This window comes from Sinocyclocheilus anshuiensis, unplaced genomic scaffold (genome assembly GCF_001515605.1).
Source record: "Sinocyclocheilus anshuiensis isolate Anshui unplaced genomic scaffold, SAMN03320099.WGS_v1.1 scaffold327, whole genome shotgun sequence".
In the NCBI taxonomy this organism is placed as follows: Eukaryota; Metazoa; Chordata; class Actinopteri; order Cypriniformes; family Cyprinidae; genus Sinocyclocheilus; species Sinocyclocheilus anshuiensis.
In genome coordinates, this window is record NW_015548206.1 from 22,278 (window position 1) to 39,927 (window position 17,650).

Consider the following 17,650-nt stretch of genomic DNA (forward strand, 5'->3'; position numbering starts at 1 on the left):
TGATTTTAAATTTGAAAATAATAAAAATTCATATATATATTATATATATATATATATATGATTTTTTTTTAAAGTTTACTATAAAAGAATTTTATTTTTAATACTCCCTTTTTATTTTAAAATATAGTAGTATTATCACATTTTTATAATCATTTAAGGCACATATCGTTATTATAAGGTATTCATTGTTTGCAGCAAGCTTGAAGAGCGACATGACTAAAGACTTATTATAAAGCCCTGAAGTTTGAGAATGTCATATCAGGAAATGTTGGTATGAAGTTAAAGTGGAGAGAGGTTAGATCTGTGGCTGGCCGACCTCCTGATCTTCAGCTCCTGTTAATTTCGCTCCAGCGGAGTCCAGAATCCTGGGTTAGGCGCAACTACTGATCGGGCACTTTTTACTACCTGATAGAACAAATGGAAATTACAGAAGAGAAATAGGAACTACAGAAGTAGTAAACAACATTAAATTCTGGCATAAAAATCTAGAATGATGTGGCTTTTCATTATCAATTAGGCTGCATTCAGTAATGATTAGAATATGACTGATGTATATTTTGATGTCTTGTGGCTGCCTTTATTTTGTGCATTTTATATTCATTATATATTATAGTTTTGTTTCGTTTCATTTTACCTTGCTGCCTATATGTCTGCTTTTCCTTATTATAATATAAACCAATAAAATATCAGCAACCAAGAAAAAGAATTAATGACTGCACATATAAATAAAGTTTCAAATACCTATTAAAAAAACGTTAATTTAAAAAGAAATTACGCATAAGATGCATGTGTCCTGACTAGAACTGTTTCATATCAGACTTCAATTTGACATAAACACTATTCACACCTGGAAGGCATCTGTCAAGGTGAGACCCTGGTGCTTCATTAAATAGGCCACACAGACAGTAGCTGAGCGACTGCGTCCATTCTTGCAGTACACAACAGTCCCTCCCCGTTCTGCCTCACTGGCTATGGCATCAGCACAGCGGTCAAAATACTTGTACAGGTCTTCTTGAGGGTCATCATATACAGGTACACGCAAAGTGCTTATCCGCATAGAGGGAAAGGGTTGCTGCTTGGAAACATTAATACAAAGAGTGACCTCCTCCTTCTGGATAAGTTAATTGCTACAGGCTGACTAGGCATTACTGATGATCAGCAGACAGTCTGTAACTGTGCTTAACTGCAGCATCTCTAACTATATGCTTGCAAATATTTGACTATATGTTTGTGTATCTTGAAGGAACATCATAAGTATTGAATAATCATTATAATCACAGGTCCACTGGGTCCCACATTCACAGTGGGAAATAGCTTAATGTTTCATTTAATATAGTCATTTAATTTAAGTTCTGAAGATACTGGTGTTATTACAATAGAGGTAGATGCACACAGTAGATCAGATACTAAATTATATATACTGCATCAGCAAGGAGAATGGTCAGATGTTTCAACCTCGCCCTTACGCAGACAAGTCTTGCGAGCTGTTGATTAAATAAGAGAGGAGAGAACATGATTTGTTTATAACAAATACACACACAGGTAAAGTAATAAAGGCAACAACACTTTTGTACAGTAACCTGAATGTAGGGTAAAGTATTGAAATTGTTCACTGGGCATGCTACAACACCATGTTCAACAGCGCGGATATGCTTAGTATTCCACCCTCATTCAAAACACGACATAAACATTGAGCTCAGATTAAGAAACCATTCTGACCTGCAGATTAGGCATGGGGATGATCCTCGAAGCGGATGTGTCAGAGCTTCATCATCCTGACCGCCACAACAGTCCCAATGACAGGAAAAACGTGCAGTGAACGCACATGCAGCTAATTTACCCCGCCCATTTATGACAATAATCGCCTTCCTCTCCTTCAGTAACCATAGGATTAAAAATAGCTCTGTTACTTGAAACCATTGCTTGAAACCTAAATTTGACATACAGTTGACCCAATCTAGATTTATGTCTATGCTGACGTTTTGTCGCTGAAAAAAAACTGTTTGGACTGTAAAGGCAGTTGAATCATTTATCCGCAGTTGCAACACAATTTGTTGGCAAAAGTGTATTGAGATATGAAAAAATTAAGATCTCACCTTCTGTTTATTTATGGCAATCGAATCATAGCCCCACCTAATGGACAGTTGTGTATTCCAACTTTAAAGAAATAGTTCAGTGTCATTGTATGTAAAATACACTATCTCAGTTTTCATGTTATGTTAACTGAAGAAAGGACGTCATATGTTTAGAATGAGGTGAGAGTAAGTAGACAAGTGTAAGCAGAAATTCTGGGTTAACTAACCCAAATAATCAAACAAATAACTAAATAAATAAGCAATATTAAATAGTAGTAATTATATAACTACTTATAAATAATGCGTAGTATGTAAGAACATTTGTTCTCCACCGCATTTGACAGACAGGTAAATAAAACATGCAGTGAGTGACGCAGTTCTCCCGCCGATGAGTCTGACGTCATGACGTCGTTTCGGAGTTCCAAGCAACGAGAAGAGCGGAAGCCTCGAGATGGAGGCAGGGGGTTAATTAAACGCGAAAAATAGCGAATTAACGCGCACTCTGGAGATAGTTGACATTTAATTTTCAGAAAGACATTACAATAGTCTCCACAAGGAAGAGTCGTGTGTTAAATTTAGATTAATAGACTCAGTCAGCACTGGATATTTTGGGTGAGTTTCTCGAGTATTGACCGGGCGCCATTTAAACACGCTGTGCGGGAGACAGGAAAGAAATACCCACTCTTACAGCCAGCACACCGCTATCTGCTTCAGCGAACAAATTCTGCACTCAAATAAACACACTTATTTTAAGGAGATTATGTTCTTATTCTGGTAGACTGAAAATGTGTCCTGTTTATGAGGGCCTGTGGTAGCATCAGGTATTTATTGTGTTAGCTGGCTAAAGGCTAACAGACCTCGAACTGAAGAGAGACGTTTGTCGACCTCGAACAAGAAACTAAGTTACAGGTATAAATTATGCATTAGTCGCCAGTTCAAGTTTTGTTTTAGCGTCTAAATTTAAGAGAAATGTCTTTAATAATTGACTCGTGTGTTTTAGTTTTAGTAGGTATGAAATTGAGCTCTGCCTTATTACGTGAGTGCGTTGTGTAACACGCCACCTAAAAAATACATTAAACAGTTCCCATAAATGTTTTTCTGGCATTCACAACTCCCTCAATGTTACCCAAATAACGTTTTTATGTCGAACATTTCAAGTCGAGTCGTATTGTATTTGCGAAAGTGCACAACCGCACAGGATGTACGATATGTTTTCCAATAACAGCTCTTAAATTCAGTCCTTTTTCAGAAATGCAGCAGCATCGACTTGACTCTTAAAATAGTTTAAATGAAACTGTATATACTGGATCTATGACGAATACACGTTTAGTCATACTGATAATAAAATATGTTCTCACTTTTCATCTTAAGTACAAGTTTTTTTTTTAGTTTTTTTTTTTATCATTAACCTTAGTGCTAATGGAGGGGCTGATTACTTGTGTACAGAAGAACCGGGTACTGTTTGAATTTGCATTGTTTTTTTGTTTAGTTTTTCCCCTTTTCTTTCCCTCCTCACAAATTAATAATTTGCATAAGTTTTAAGGGGTTAGAGTACACTAGGACAGTACTTACCAATTGGCTTTGGTTCTGGTCCCAAATTTTACATTGAACCTGACAACATTGTTCATACCAAATCAGGTAATAATGCCTCTTAAGCTATTGACTACATTATCACGTTTTACAGTGCAAGTAACAAAGTTGGTTATTGTATTTTAAGACAATTTCTCTAAAAGTATACACTTCATATCTCATTTTTGTTTACTTGCGACCCACCAGTTGAGAATCACTGCTCCAGAAGTTTTTTTTTTCTTCCTGAAGGGACAACAGCTATTCTGTCTATGGTGCAATTTTGTTGCTCTGTGATGTCACATACCCTCACATACATGTGTATGTATGTGTGTGTGTGTATGTATGTGTGTGTATGTATGTGTGTGTGTGTGTATATATATGTATACGTGTATGTATATATTTATCAGTCTGGCGAGTAAACAAAAAAATTTACTAGCCAATGGCGAATCAATTGCCAAGGTGTTCGTAGAGGGCTGTGTTAAAACATCTGCTTATCTGAAAGTTTCGGTCCTCTGACTATAAGTATTAGAAGAATTGAACATGCTCAATGTATACTTATCAGCTTAAGGTTTAATATAGTAGTCACAGGATCACAATTGCAATCTGTGGCACCATTTATTGACTTAAGATGCACAATATTTATGAATAAAATAATCTCATCTGTGATCTCACTGATAAATGCATTAAAGTTAGACTTGACTAAATCAAAATAAAACTGGCACTAGCAGCTACAAAACCAATTTAATGTGACAATGTGGCAACAAAGAAAAAATATAAATGAAGCAATGCTATAACCACAAAAAAGCAGTTTAGTGAGACAACTATGTTATGATTAGAATGTATTTATGATATACAATTTGATATTGTTCAGAGTATGGGGTAAGAAAGTCTTCTATCGTGTGTGTATATATATATATATATATATATATATATATAAATAATTGTGTGTGTGTGTAAACACACTTGAGTACATGAATGCATTTTCCTAGGCATTAGCAGCATCATTCACTCTTATAACACAGACTAGTTTGAACGGTTTAGTACACATACCTTAGTGTATTTGACCCAAGTAAAGTCTAATGGTGTCCTAGTAGGATACATGAGTTGTATTTGTATCGAGAGATGTAATCCATCACCGAGATCTTATTTTATGAGTGAGCTAACAAGAAACTGACATGATTTCGTGTTTTATTTAAAAAAAATTTTTTTGTAGGAAAACAAAATGTTAGAGTGCAATGTATATCTGCTTTTTAGGAGTTAAATTTCAATAATAATTGTTCGCCAACATTTGTATACTAATTATTACATACTATATTTATTGCATACTAATTACAACTTAAACATTTACTTAAAATCACAGGGAATTATACCTGGTTCGATAACTAAATATAACTGTAGTGATGTTGAATTTAGTTATTTGCTTTTACAATGAAATGTCCTATACATGGTGTTAGGTCCTATACGCCTGTTAGGTGCACTTGGTACCATAAAAACAATTAATTGAATCAGTCACTGATGTAATTCCATTTTTATGTGCCCATGTTTTTTTTGTTTTTTTGGGAAAAGCTGTGGAGCTGGCACTCCACCATTCAGACCATTTGACCATTTTTATCATAATGGTTTTAATTGGAAGGATGTCTTTTAGTGAATGCATATTTTTAATATTTGAAAGAATGTCAACTGATGTTTTTTTTTTTTGGAACATTAAGTTATACTAGGTACATTTATTTAGCTGTCAATGCTTTAAACTACATATGCCTAAATTAGAACCAAAGTTGTTTTAGATGCTTCTCTATTTCATTCATTTTGAAGGGTTACTGTGGAAAGCATGATGCTTTTAAAGGTATTTTACGCTGTGGTTTCAGATGCTCAACATTAATAAATATGTATGTAATTTCTCTGACATGTAAAATTATCCTGTCCATTAATCTGGAAAAAGCTTTTAAATTCAGCTTGGGTTTGCTTTGATATTGCTTGCACCATGCCTCGGCTGGCATTTGGAGCACCTTTTTATGGAAACCAATGTATAATTGTGATAAAGAATTTCTTTATAATTATTACAAAGGATTTTACCCTTTGTCGTCTGTCATCCATTTTCACTTGATTACTCTGTTTATGCCTCCTAAACACACTTTTCACATCCCGAAGAACTGTTTTGATTAATTACAATGTCTTATTAATTTGATGCTTAAGCTATGCTCAGGTTCACTTATGTAATGTAGCCAGTTTCTTGCACAGTAGAATTAGAGATGTTTCTTATTTACCAATCGATGGCCTACTCTTTTTTTTATTTTATTAATTTGTTGCTGCAATTTAGTTTTGGATTCTGGGAACAAACTTATTAACCATAAAAAAGTTACAGGTTAAATGTGCCAATATTTCAAACCACTTAGAGTGTTGTTTTAATACTCCAAGTGGTTTGAAATATTGGCACATTTAACCCATAAATATCCATTGCTGACTACACTAATTTGTTAATGTCTTTTATGTTTCTGTGTCTTCTGTTTCTTTTTCTTGACCTCTGCAATTGGTTGTTTTGTCTTAATTTAAAGTGAGCCAGTGTAATAAACCCTAAACTCAAGGTAAATTTCTTTCTCCCATCCTCAGCTGTTACAAAACCGTCACTATGGCAACAGATATTGGCTCACCTCCCCGGTTCTTCCATATGCCTCGGTTCCAGCACCAGGCACCTCGTCAGCTGTTCTACAAGAGGCCGGACTTTGCCCAGCAGCAGGCTATGCAGCAGCTCACTTTCGATGGCAAGCGCATGAGGAAAGCTGTGAACCGCAAGACCATTGATTACAATCCATCTGTCATCAGATATCTTGAGGTATAAGCCTTACAAAATGTAACGGAGTGTGGCAGTGTAACATCTGGCAAATGTAACATCTGGCAAATTACTCCATTTCAGAATCGATTGTGGCAACGAGATCATCGAGATTTCCGTGCTATTCAACCAGATGCAGGCTGCTACAATGATGTATGTTTTACTACTACTTTGCTTAGTTATCATGTTTATTCTTCAAGTTCATATATTTCTCATACTTTTTTTGCAGCTTGTTCCTCCAGTTGGTATGCTTAATAACCCTATGAATGCTGTTACAACAAAGTTTGTCAGAACCTCGACCAACAAAGTCAAATGCCCTGTGTTTGTTGTGCGGGTAAGTGTTAAGCTTTTGATTTGATGCTTTGTGTGAAATGCATCATTTCGCTATATAACCCATATACAGCCTACTCCTTTAGTTTTTCTAAACCTTTCATTACCCTTTTCTTGCCTTCTTATAGTGGACTCCTGAAGGCAGGCGACTTGTAACGGGTGCCTCCAGTGGGGAGTTTACTTTATGGAATGGGCTCACATTTAACTTCGAGACAATTCTTCAGGTAACCAGAGACCATATTTTAGATTTGTGGCACACCGCCCTTGCATCACAACCTCAGAATCTTGCTAAAAGGTCCGTATCTAATTATCCCTTTTTCTTTTTCTCTCATAGGCTCATGATAGCCCTGTCAGGGCAATGACCTGGTCTCACAATGACATGTGGATGTTGACTGCCGACCATGGAGGTTACGTGAAGTACTGGCAGTCCAACATGAATAACGTCAAGATGTTCCAGGCTCACAAGGAGGCGATTAGAGAGGCCAGGTCTATACACAATCTACCATTTTCTGTAGTTAACCCAAGCCTGTTACTGCCCCTGCAGGGGCAGTGCTCTGCCTGTAGGGGGCTCTCCTCAGTGCTGTCAGTTCTGATATGTTCTTCCCTGTGCTGCTCAATGTTTATGTCCTTTATTATTGACACGTGTGTGTTGTTGTTGCAACACTGCATTTATTTGTCACCTGTGGCTTTTGAGTTATGTATTCTCATCTTTTATATACATAACTGCTATGTACAGAAAAGGTGTATTTTTCACACTTTTAAATAAAGTATTTCCAATTATTTATATTCTAAGGTGATGACACAGTCTAGAATAAAAAAAGGGTGGAAAACAACCGTTAAAAAGACCCTCAGGGACTAAAGTGTTTGTTGGAAGGGTTTCTTGGAGCCTCCATAGTGGAGGAGATTCTTGCACTGGTCTATTTAAAGGAAACGCACACGACTCTTCAAGTTTCAGTTCACAATGGTTTACCAGTGAGACAGGAGCTGTGCTGCCCCTACTGGCCATCAGAGTCTTTGTCACGCTTTCAGTCAGTCCCTAATAAAAATTCTGCCTCTAAATAAAGATTTATAAGAATAAATAACTCAGGTATTTACTTTTATACAACTCTGCGGGTATAAATGCACATGGAAACATTTTCATCCACATTGAAATCCAGGTTTATAATTCATTGCCACTCCCTTTTATTTTGTTACCTCTGACACACACAATACAGAGTATGTCCTTTCTAATGCAATAAAATGCAATTTCTTCTGCAATATTTTTAAAAACAAAAAAGAAAGCCACAAATTTAAACCCTGAGGTTATTAGATCATCAAAATGGCTCATGGGTTGAAGTAAAACAGACTGAAGAGAGGCTTTCGCTCACTTCAGTGGTTTATTTCTGCTTTTTCCTATGCTTTAAAAAAATTGAGTGCATAGTAAGAACATCTGAGCACTGTGGGTAATGTTTGTACTTTATGGTGTTAGGTGGATTGATACATCTGCCTTATTTGTGTGTAGAAATAGCAAAATAATGGTGTGTGTTAAGAGGTCAAAGGAGTAAGTTGGTGAACTGAGGCAGGCTCAGTTTTGCCAAATGCTTGAACCAGCTTGTGTGCCCTCTGGAAGGAAGAGCAGTCTGTAGGGATATTTGTATTTGAAACATACATGATTACACTTATTAATTTAACTAAAATAATTACTTTTCATGTGCTCATTCTATTTTCTGATGTTGTACAGCAAGGATCAGAATACAGAGAAATGTGCAGTCAGTGTTAAATATGTCTTGAATTTTAGCTTGTGGTATTAGAGATGGATTTAAGCTAGTTACGATAGGATTGTTCTGTAGAGTGAGTTGTCTGCTAAGGAAATGGATGGTTCCTTGTCAGATCCACTCAGAGGGCCCCCGCAGAGTGTAAGGTGTCCACCCCACAGAGAACTGCTATGTTATCCTTCATTGTTGATTCTCTCCCTGCTGTGTCTTCAGTTTCTCTCCTACGGATAATAAATTTGCCACTTGCTCTGATGATGGAACTGTACGCATCTGGGACTTTCTCCGCTGTCATGAGGAAAGAATTCTGAGAGGTATGTTATATAAGATGTGGAGATACTTACGCTTTCCTTTAAACATAAAATGGCACTGTCATCTGGGTTCACAAACAGAGTCTTCACATTACCTTTTACACACATCTGCCAACTTTTGTGTTCTTTTTCTTTTGCGTTTTTTGGTCATTTACATGGGTCTGCAATTAGTTTAAATATTCATTAGACTTTGTGTTTGAGATTGTAACTAATATTTGACTGATCAAGCACTGAGCCTGGTTAAATCCTTTTATAATATCTAATAACGATGAAGACAGTTCCCTGTATGTTGACAGTGTTTTGTACCTTTTTTTAAGGAATGCATGTTCTTTCTGTTGAATTTTCAAATATATATTAAAAACCCCTTCTAAATATTTCTGCACACTATTTGGTGGTTGCACCTAATAACCCTGTTTTGTGTATTATAGTATTATATTTACTAAACATGCCTGAGTTAATATTGTAGGGCACTATTGCTGTAGTACTACAACCAAGCAATCTGAAAAAAAAAATTTGCAGTAGAAAAGGTTAGATATCTTTTCTCAAATAAAATCATTTGTTCTTTCTTCAGTCTTTCTTTCAAACAGCTTATCAAATCTAGTGGTGAACAGCGGTCTAAAAATTGTTACTACCCACTTCTGTTGACTTTTAGTTTAAAAAGTTCCTTTTGCCATAATTTAAAATATTTGCAATTTATTGCAATGCAATGAAGATGAGGTATTGGTCTTTTTCAGTATCAACATGTTTAAATGTATAACGTATAACCTGAACTGTACCATTCAAAAAAATCATATATTGAAACAATCAATAATAAAACTGTTTAAAAAATACAATACCTCAAAACCTTTTTATCGTTTTTCTATTAGTTCAATAACAGTACCAGTCAAATGTTATGTCAGATTTAATGTTTGAGTTTGTGTGTGTGTGCAAGAGAGAGTAAGTAATGCAAAGAATTTATGTGAGTGACTGTATATTGAAGCTTTCTGGTAAAATAAAGATAAAAAAAAACTACATTTCAAACTCAATAAAGGAAGGCACAATATTGTTGTTTTGACAGTTAAAATTGTTCAGATTTAGGACTATAATCAAAGAAACACAACATTATGTGAAAAGGTGAAAAGCATAGGTTTTACACATTGCAAGACCTTTAACGTTAAATGAAATGTTTCTCCACTTGATAGTGTCCGAATGGTACATGTCTTTGAGCTATGGCACTGTCCCATTTGCAGTGATCTGGACTTGTATCAACAATAGAATTTTTTTCCCCGCTCTAAATAACTTTAATTAACTGCAGACTTTACTCCTTTTCCTCATGTTTGTGCAAATGCACAAGTTTTCATTTATCTCAATCAAATAAAAACAGCTCTTAAGAATTCATGCAGCTTTACCCAGACATTAAGAATAAGTCTCACGCTCACTTGTTTTTGAGACATCAATTGCACAACATGCCCTTTAAAATAATGCTGCTTTATTCGCTAGTCAAAGTGTGCCACTTCTCAAGATGTATTTTTTTTTAATGATTTTCCTGAATAAGTGGCATGTGACTCAATACGAAATGGAGTTTAATCCAATATAATTTGTTTTGTTCTGGCTGTTACTTAGCTTGTCTTTGCTCATTATAGAATTGTAATCAAATATATCATACCTATGATCTATATGTAATGCTAAATTTATGATCAATATTTAAAAAAAGTGTTACTCTAGCAATGTTGCTCTGAAATTGGAAAGAAAAATGTGTGCAAGTACATAGTTTCTTTTTTATTTTGACACACTCATTCAAATGTACATGTTTCCAGGTCACGGAGCAGATGTGAAGTGTGTCGATTGGCATCCCACGAAGGGCTTGGTGGTGTCTGGCAGCAAAGACAGCCAGCAACCTATCAAATTTTGGGACCCAAAGACTGGACAAAGTTTGGCAACACTGTAAGTTAGCAGACGCCTGTAAAACACAAACATATTGTAATCTTTGTTGTCCATGCCCGAATGGGTTGTTAACAGATGAGGTAAGCCATTTGACAACAAACATTTTGTTGCATTGCTAATCTTGGTTTGAGTTTGAGTACTTAATCAAGAAAGAGAGATTAAGAAGGACTATTGATTTTGTGTCTTGTGTTGTGTTTTGTCCTTAGACATGCTCATAAAAACACAGTCATGGAGGTGAAGTGGAACCTTAATGGCAACTGGCTGTTGACGGCATCACGTGACCATTTATGCAAACTGTTTGACATTCGCAACCTCAAAGAGGAGCTGCAGGTTTTTAGAGGACATAAGAAAGAAGCCACAGGTATAATCCTAATGAGAATGTGTGGGTCAATATCACCATAGAGTGCCTTTCAACCCTCACAATAATCAAAAATGTTGGTTTTAATTTCCCATTCGCTTTGTCATATCATAAATAGTAGCCACTCAAGTACTATAGAAACATATTAGCTGAACTTCCACACATTTTTTTAGATAATTATGGGCCATTATTCGAAGCATAAACCATAAGACACTCTGTCATGGACATACAGTGGGTACGGAAAGTATTCAGACCCCCTTAAATTTTTCACTCTTTGTTATATTGCAGCCATTTGCTAAAATCATTTAAGTTAATTTTTTTTCCTCATTAATGTACACACAGCACCCCATATTGACAGAAAAACAGAATTGTTGACATTTTTGCAGATTTATTAAAAAAGAAAAACTGAAATATCACATGGTCCTAAGTATTCAGACCCTTTGCTGTGACACTCATATATTTAACTCAGGTGCTGTCCATTTCTTCTGATCATCCTTGAGATGGTTCTACACCTTCATTTGAGTCCAGCTGTGTTTGATTATACTGATTGGACTTGATTAGGAAATCATTTTAGTTTTTAGCAATATTAACTACAAATGAATGCTACGTCCACCCTGTCATGTATCATGTATGTGTCATGAGTCTCAGTGGCCGACGGTGGACATTTTGAGCTTCAATTGGCTTACAACAAACTGACTAGCTAAATATTTAGTCTGGTTGTTGAAGAGAATTTGGTATATTTAAATTTACATATTTTGAAAATACTCTTATTCGAATCACTTCTGGCATGTTTTATGCCATCAGGGTGGACATGTTAAGCTTTGGCAAAGCAAGTAAGCAAACTCGTACGAAGAAAATTTGTCAATTAAAAAGTCACCAACTTACTCACCTCAGCCGTTGAAATTCCCGCCACTGAAGAGACAAAAAAATCTGTTGTCCTGATGTCACTAAAGGGGATGGCCTTTTCATAAAGGGGCGGATTCCCAAATATGACAGGGTGAACAACCATTCAAGGGACATGGACAAATTCTTCTTTTTTATTAAATAAAAATATAGTTTTTATTACCAAATGATCAATACACTCAAATTGAGTAATCTCTTATCTAACAAAATATGAATAGGAGAATTATTATTATTTTTCTAATTTTATGATTTGACAATATTCTACTATCATTCAAATTTAATGAGCAGTGCATGGGACATAGCAAAATAACACGCATCCTCTTACACAAAACTAAAAAAAATCTAGAAAATGTATCTAAAGAGCCAAGTAATGCTTTTGTTATGAATATAAAAACGTAGCCTAATATAACACACCCTTTCATAGTCATTCTTATGTTAAGTCATCATGGCAAATTATTTATTTATGTACAGGATATCAAAAGACACCCTACAGTGATATTGACCCGTGTATTAATCTCCTGCAGGTGAAGCAGTGTGTTGTATACTTATACGTTTTATGCATATACATTTTCTCTTTTTGCTTGCAGCTGTAGCTTGGCACCCAGTTCATGAAGGCTTGTTTGCCAGTGGAGGCTCTGATGGATCACTGCTATTTTGGCATGCAGGGTAAGCACCATTCAGATCCTCTCTGTACTATTTAACCATATACGGTAGCATTAGTCAAAAAGTAATACTCTGTGGAGTAATTTCAAATTGTGTGTTATTTGACTGCTGAAGTTGTTGAAATATTTTGCTAGAGTGGAGAAAGAGGTGGGAGGAATGGAGATGGCTCATGAAGGAATGATCTGGAGTTTAGCATGGCATCCACTGGGCCACATCTTGTGTTCTGGGTCTAATGACCATACCAGGTAAGTGTGTCTCAAAAAACATGCATGTGTCTATTAGGGTGTTACATTTACCAAAATTTCAATAGTTAATACCAATACATGTGAAATTTTACAATTCTCGATACCAGTTTTTTTTATCACAGCAAAAAAATTATATTGAACACACTCGTTTATTTATAGCTAAAGTGTAGTTAGTACACAAATGAAATGTTCCATGCAGTTAAGTAAATGGTCAAAACAAAGAAATAAATAATTATGAACCTAAAATGCTCTAGTTTGCATAGACTCTAGCTCATTGCTCAGTGATCACTTCCTCAGCAAATTTTGGACAAGAAATCGTCCGGGGGACAAGATGCGGGACAGATACAATCTAAACTTGTTGCCTGGAATGTCAGAAGATGGAGTGGAGTATGGTTAGTATTCCTTGACCTCATGCAATTTAAAAGCCCTATAGAGGATTTACATATGAATTCATAATGCTTTATTTTGGGTAATTCTAGATGACATGGAGACCAATAGTGTTGCAGCCATTCCTGGTATGGGGATCCCAGAACAACTGAAGGCTGCCATGGAACAAGAACAAACTGGTTAAGACACTAATACATGCACAGTCCCAGTCAATATTTATTGAAGTTCAGTTGATTGGTTATATATAATTGGTATTTATGTGCTCAGGCAAAGAGATGGTGGCAGAGCCTGAGATGAGCATTCCAGGGCTGGACTGGGGAATGGAAGAGGTCATGCTGAAGGACCAAAAAAAGCCCCCAACTAAAAAGGTTCCTTATGCAAAGCCAATTCCAGCTCAGTTTCAACAGGTCAGTATGATCATCTAATACATATGTTTTGGTAGCACTGCCAGCAGGGCTTGACATTAACACCCGCCAAATGTGGGTGGATGTCAGCAGTGGTTGGTAATACGGTCACTCCCATTGGCCACTTTGGCGGGTTGTTTTTTGTATAGCCTACAGTAACAAAGCTCGACATTAAGGCCTAATCCCAATTCTATTTTATACCACTTCATCTACCCCTACCCCCACGACTTCCCCTTCCCTTTGTCCCTTGAAACAGAGTGTCAAGTGGTAGGGGTGAAAATATTCCCCTAAGAATTGGGACACCACTACTATACCGTTATACGTCGTCTATCTCCTACAATAAACTCATATATAACACATATATAAAACACAATATACTGGAGTGCTGGTGTGCATTAGAGCCTTACTGTTCTATATTAATGCGCTGCTTACTGACACACACACACATATATCGGAGATCGCGCAGCTCTCACATCCAGTAGCAAAGAAACTTGTCAACGCTGCCCCACGACTTTTATTAATAACAGTTTAAATACTGAAGCGCTACATTATATTTTCCAGCAACGAGAGGACAAAATCGCTGTTTTTGATGTAAACTCACTCATTGTAAAGAGAGACGCACAGAAGCGCGTACACGCAACTTTCATCTCTCTCTCTCGCTCTCTAATTGGCAATATTTGAGAAGAAAGTTTAGTGAATTCAAATTATTGGGGGGACTAGCCCCCCTCAATGTCTATGGTGGTTATCGCCCTGATCAGAAATATGTTTTGTGGCACTATCGTGCAGTCTGTAATATGACGTTAGCAAACTTAAGCGATTTTTTCCAAACATTTATTTGAATAACATGACCGTAAATATGAACACACGATTGAATGAAACATAAAACAAATGATTACTTTTCATTAAAATCTTTATTAATGCCAATAATGCTTACATTTATGGTTCTTTTTGTTCGCTTGGGCAGCCATGTTGCCGCTGTAGCCGGTTTATGCTGAGATATTTCATACCCCTTCGTTTGAAGTGTGGTCATGAAAAATCTTCATTTGAAGGGCTGTCTGGCCCTTCCCCGTACCCCTCCAACCAAAAGAGAATCGAGAAACCCCTACCCCTTCACGTGAACGCGCGAAACAGAGGGGTAGGGGAAAGGGGAAAGGCTAAGGGGTAGAATTGGGATTGGGCCTAATACTTGTGTGGAATAAGTGGATTTTTGAAGGGGCAAGTGAAAGTGAATTTTACTTGCCTGACTGGACAACTAATCTGATTAAAATAAAACTTTTGGCAAGAATGATTTTCATTTCATTACATTCGGTATAAACGGTAATTGATAATGGATAATCAACAGTAACAATGTCGTGCCAGTTGAAGTTCACGCAGCCTGTCTGTATTGGGGCTGGGTATCGATTCAGGTGTTCCAATTCGATTCGATTTCAATTTTCAAGCTCTCAATTCGATTCGATATTCGATTTCGATTCAATTTGACTATATGAATTAATATAGATTTAATACAAATCCTATATTTATAAAAAATTAACAGTGAACATAAGATTACAAATGGTTAATTAATAGGAAATTAAGAGCCACAAACCTGTATATTAAACACTTTTTATTTTAGGTACACTTGGGTACAATAAAACAAAACCCAACTCTATATTTCAAATGCATAAAATAAGGGGGTGACAGCTAGTGGATTAGACTAGTAATAAGATTAGCGTAAATCTTATGTTCAATGTTTGTGGAAATAAATATTGAAAAAAATCGATTCGTGGCCTTCGAGAATCGATATTGAATCGACCACATTTTAAAAAACTATATATCGAAAAATCGATTTTTTTGCCCAGCCCTAGTCTGTATGTGAAAATCTCATGGAGAAATCAAAACAAATGAATGCAACTGCACAGAAGAAACATACTGTGGTAAAAATCTAACTTAGTTTTTATATTTATAACATAGAGCCTAGTTAAAGGTCCCATATTGTCAAATCTGAAATTACCTGGCTTTTTTCATGATAACTGAGGTCTAGGTGCTATGTAACTACCATACAAGTTTCAAAACAGTCAGTCCACAGTCAAATGCACACAGCCTGCATAAAGTAGCTGTGATTTTTCCCGAACCATTGTGACTTCCGTAAAAAGTTGACGTCAGAACTACACAGTCACCGCCTTCAGTCACCACCCCAAGCACATCCCACAGTCCCACTCTCCTTTTGCCAAACCCAATTACAAATTCTTAAATAATGTTTTGATATATTAAACATAAAACGTTGAATACTGATATTTAAAATGATTTAAAACATGAAAAAAATTTAAAAAAAAAGAAAGAAAAGAAAGAAAAAGCCGAAATTAAAACCGCCAGCAGATGGCAGCAAATCACTGTTAATAAGTGAGTCATTGCGATTGAACCGAATCTAAAATGTAAGTCAGTACCCAGATTTGAAGACTACAGTAAGATTTAACTTCTACTGTTAATAAGATTTTGGTAGGCTACTATTAGATGGATAGCCTAAATGTCCTAATTCAGATGGGCTACCTGTTTTTTTTATTTATTTAATGGTATATCAAAAAGTGTATATTTTTTAAATGTGTTGGTACATTTTACCAGTTTTTACCATACTTTCAAAACAAAAATTAAAATAGGAAAAATATGCAATATGAAAATAATTGAAGACAAAATGTGTTTTACTGAGAAAAAACAAGATTTGGTTTTTAAAAAGCCTTTTTCCAAAAGGTACATCTGGAAAAAGGGGGGTCGTCTTATAATCAGGGTCGTCTTATATTCGGGCCAATACGGTATGTGAAAAATAATGTGTTTTTCGAACAACCTAGTATGAGAGCCTGTTCTAGTACACCCCCAAAACAAAATCAAGACTTTGTAAAAGAGCATAATAGGACCCCTTTAAGCAATGTGACATGACCAAGAGAGTGAAGTTTTCGCTGAAAACCACGATTACAAATTTGACTGTAAATGTTGATTGTTTTTGCTTGATTTGGTTAACGAAAATAGTTCCAAAGATCACAACAGAACATGCGCTCATCTCTGAGCAGCACACAGCAGTTTCGTTACCGAATGATTTCGCGTTTTCGAATTAATAATTTCAGTCAATGATTCAGTGGTGCATTTACAAAGATTCTTGGATGAATCAGCCGTCTGAACAAATTGTTTGAATGAATGCCTCAGCGACTCAATATGACAGTCACTTGCTGCCACCTACTGGCGGTTTACTTTCATATTTAAAAGTAGCTTATCTTTGCATTTTTTCCAATATTTTATATTTGTGTGTGTGTGTATATACTGTGCAATTTGCGATTTGTGAAAAAAGCAGAGGGGGGGGGGGGCTTTTGAAAACTTTTTCTCTCTCCATAGGTGGAAGGTAAGGGTAAGGCTATAGCCTAAGTAACCTAATGTTAGTGTAATCTGTTAATAACGCACATCATAAACCCGTCTTTTTAGGCAAGTACCATATAATAGGTGTCATGTCATGAAATGTTTTTAATATGACGGAAACTATTTAACGTGATCATAATCTATTAAAAACATTGCAAGTTAGGCCTGTTAATTGTAATTATTTCATTTCCATTATTCAAGCAACGAATAAATTATCTAGCTAGAGAAAGCGAGCAAAGAACACAGTATAAACTGAGCTTTTTGAAACTCCGAATCAGTTAAACCATTGAGTCGCAAAATGATTGATTGTTTCGAAGCGCTCCAATCGATTGCGTATCGCAAATCATTTGATTCAGAATGGGAATTCAATGTTCGTATTGTGAATCATTTGATTTAGATCGGGAATTCGGAGTGAGATCGTGGGATAATTTTTATTTAAAAAAATAATTCTGTAGAGGCAGGGATGCATAAACCAGAGGGGGGGAAATCCCCCCATCCCCCCAGGCAAATTGCACCCTGTGTG

At 36.0% G+C, this 17,650-nt stretch overlaps 2 protein-coding genes across 4 annotated transcripts in view; one reads left to right on the forward strand and one right to left on the reverse strand.

Moving 5' to 3' along the window:
- Positions 1 to 113: 113 nt before the first annotated feature.
- On the reverse strand, positions 114 to 1,977 carry LOC107653509 (dual specificity phosphatase 28-like). Of its 3 annotated transcripts, none has more exons than XM_016440245.1 (4): positions 1,720 to 1,977; positions 1,467 to 1,484; positions 848 to 1,072; positions 114 to 405 (listed from the first exon to the last, which is right to left on the reverse strand). In XM_016440245.1, exons 1-4 carry the CDS (start codon positions 1,732 to 1,734, stop codon positions 337 to 339), a joined length of 327 nt encoding a protein of 108 aa, XP_016295731.1. In that variant the 5' UTR covers positions 1,735 to 1,977; the 3' UTR covers positions 114 to 336. The 3 variants fall into 3 exon arrangements, with proteins under 3 accessions (XP_016295731.1, XP_016295730.1, XP_016295729.1); XM_016440244.1 differs by having other exon boundaries at positions 1,422 to 1,484; XM_016440243.1 differs by having other exon boundaries at positions 848 to 1,075; positions 1,422 to 1,484.
- A 520-nt stretch (positions 1,978 to 2,497) lies between these two features.
- LOC107653512 (pre-mRNA 3' end processing protein WDR33-like) overlaps positions 2,498 to 17,650 on the forward strand; it is a 33,873-nt gene continuing 18,720 nt past the window's right edge. Inside the window, exons 1-14 of the mRNA XM_016440248.1 lie at positions 2,498 to 2,976; positions 6,249 to 6,474; positions 6,556 to 6,624; positions 6,701 to 6,805; positions 6,930 to 7,025; positions 7,136 to 7,287; positions 8,769 to 8,866; positions 10,660 to 10,786; positions 10,993 to 11,147; positions 12,635 to 12,713; positions 12,845 to 12,955; positions 13,253 to 13,347; positions 13,435 to 13,521; positions 13,610 to 13,749. Coding sequence (XP_016295734.1) covers positions 6,271 to 6,474; positions 6,556 to 6,624; positions 6,701 to 6,805; positions 6,930 to 7,025; positions 7,136 to 7,287; positions 8,769 to 8,866; positions 10,660 to 10,786; positions 10,993 to 11,147; positions 12,635 to 12,713; positions 12,845 to 12,955; positions 13,253 to 13,347; positions 13,435 to 13,521; positions 13,610 to 13,749 — 1,518 coding nt within the window. The 5' untranslated portion in view covers positions 2,498 to 2,976; positions 6,249 to 6,270. The remainder of the gene's footprint in view (positions 2,977 to 6,248; positions 6,475 to 6,555; positions 6,625 to 6,700; positions 6,806 to 6,929; positions 7,026 to 7,135; positions 7,288 to 8,768; positions 8,867 to 10,659; positions 10,787 to 10,992; positions 11,148 to 12,634; positions 12,714 to 12,844; positions 12,956 to 13,252; positions 13,348 to 13,434; positions 13,522 to 13,609; positions 13,750 to 17,650) is intronic.

Bases quoted from the DNA above. Each gene is read 5' to 3' on its own strand.
- LOC107653509 (XM_016440243.1), bottom strand. The intron at 1,076-1,421 runs GTATATATAATT...AATGTTTCCAAG, and splicing joins CCATTCTCCTTGCTGATGCA to CAGCAACCCTTTCCCTCTAT. The intron at 406-847 runs GTGTGAATAGTG...TTGTTCTATCAG, and splicing joins CCTTGACAGATGCCTTCCAG to GTAGTAAAAAGTGCCCGATC.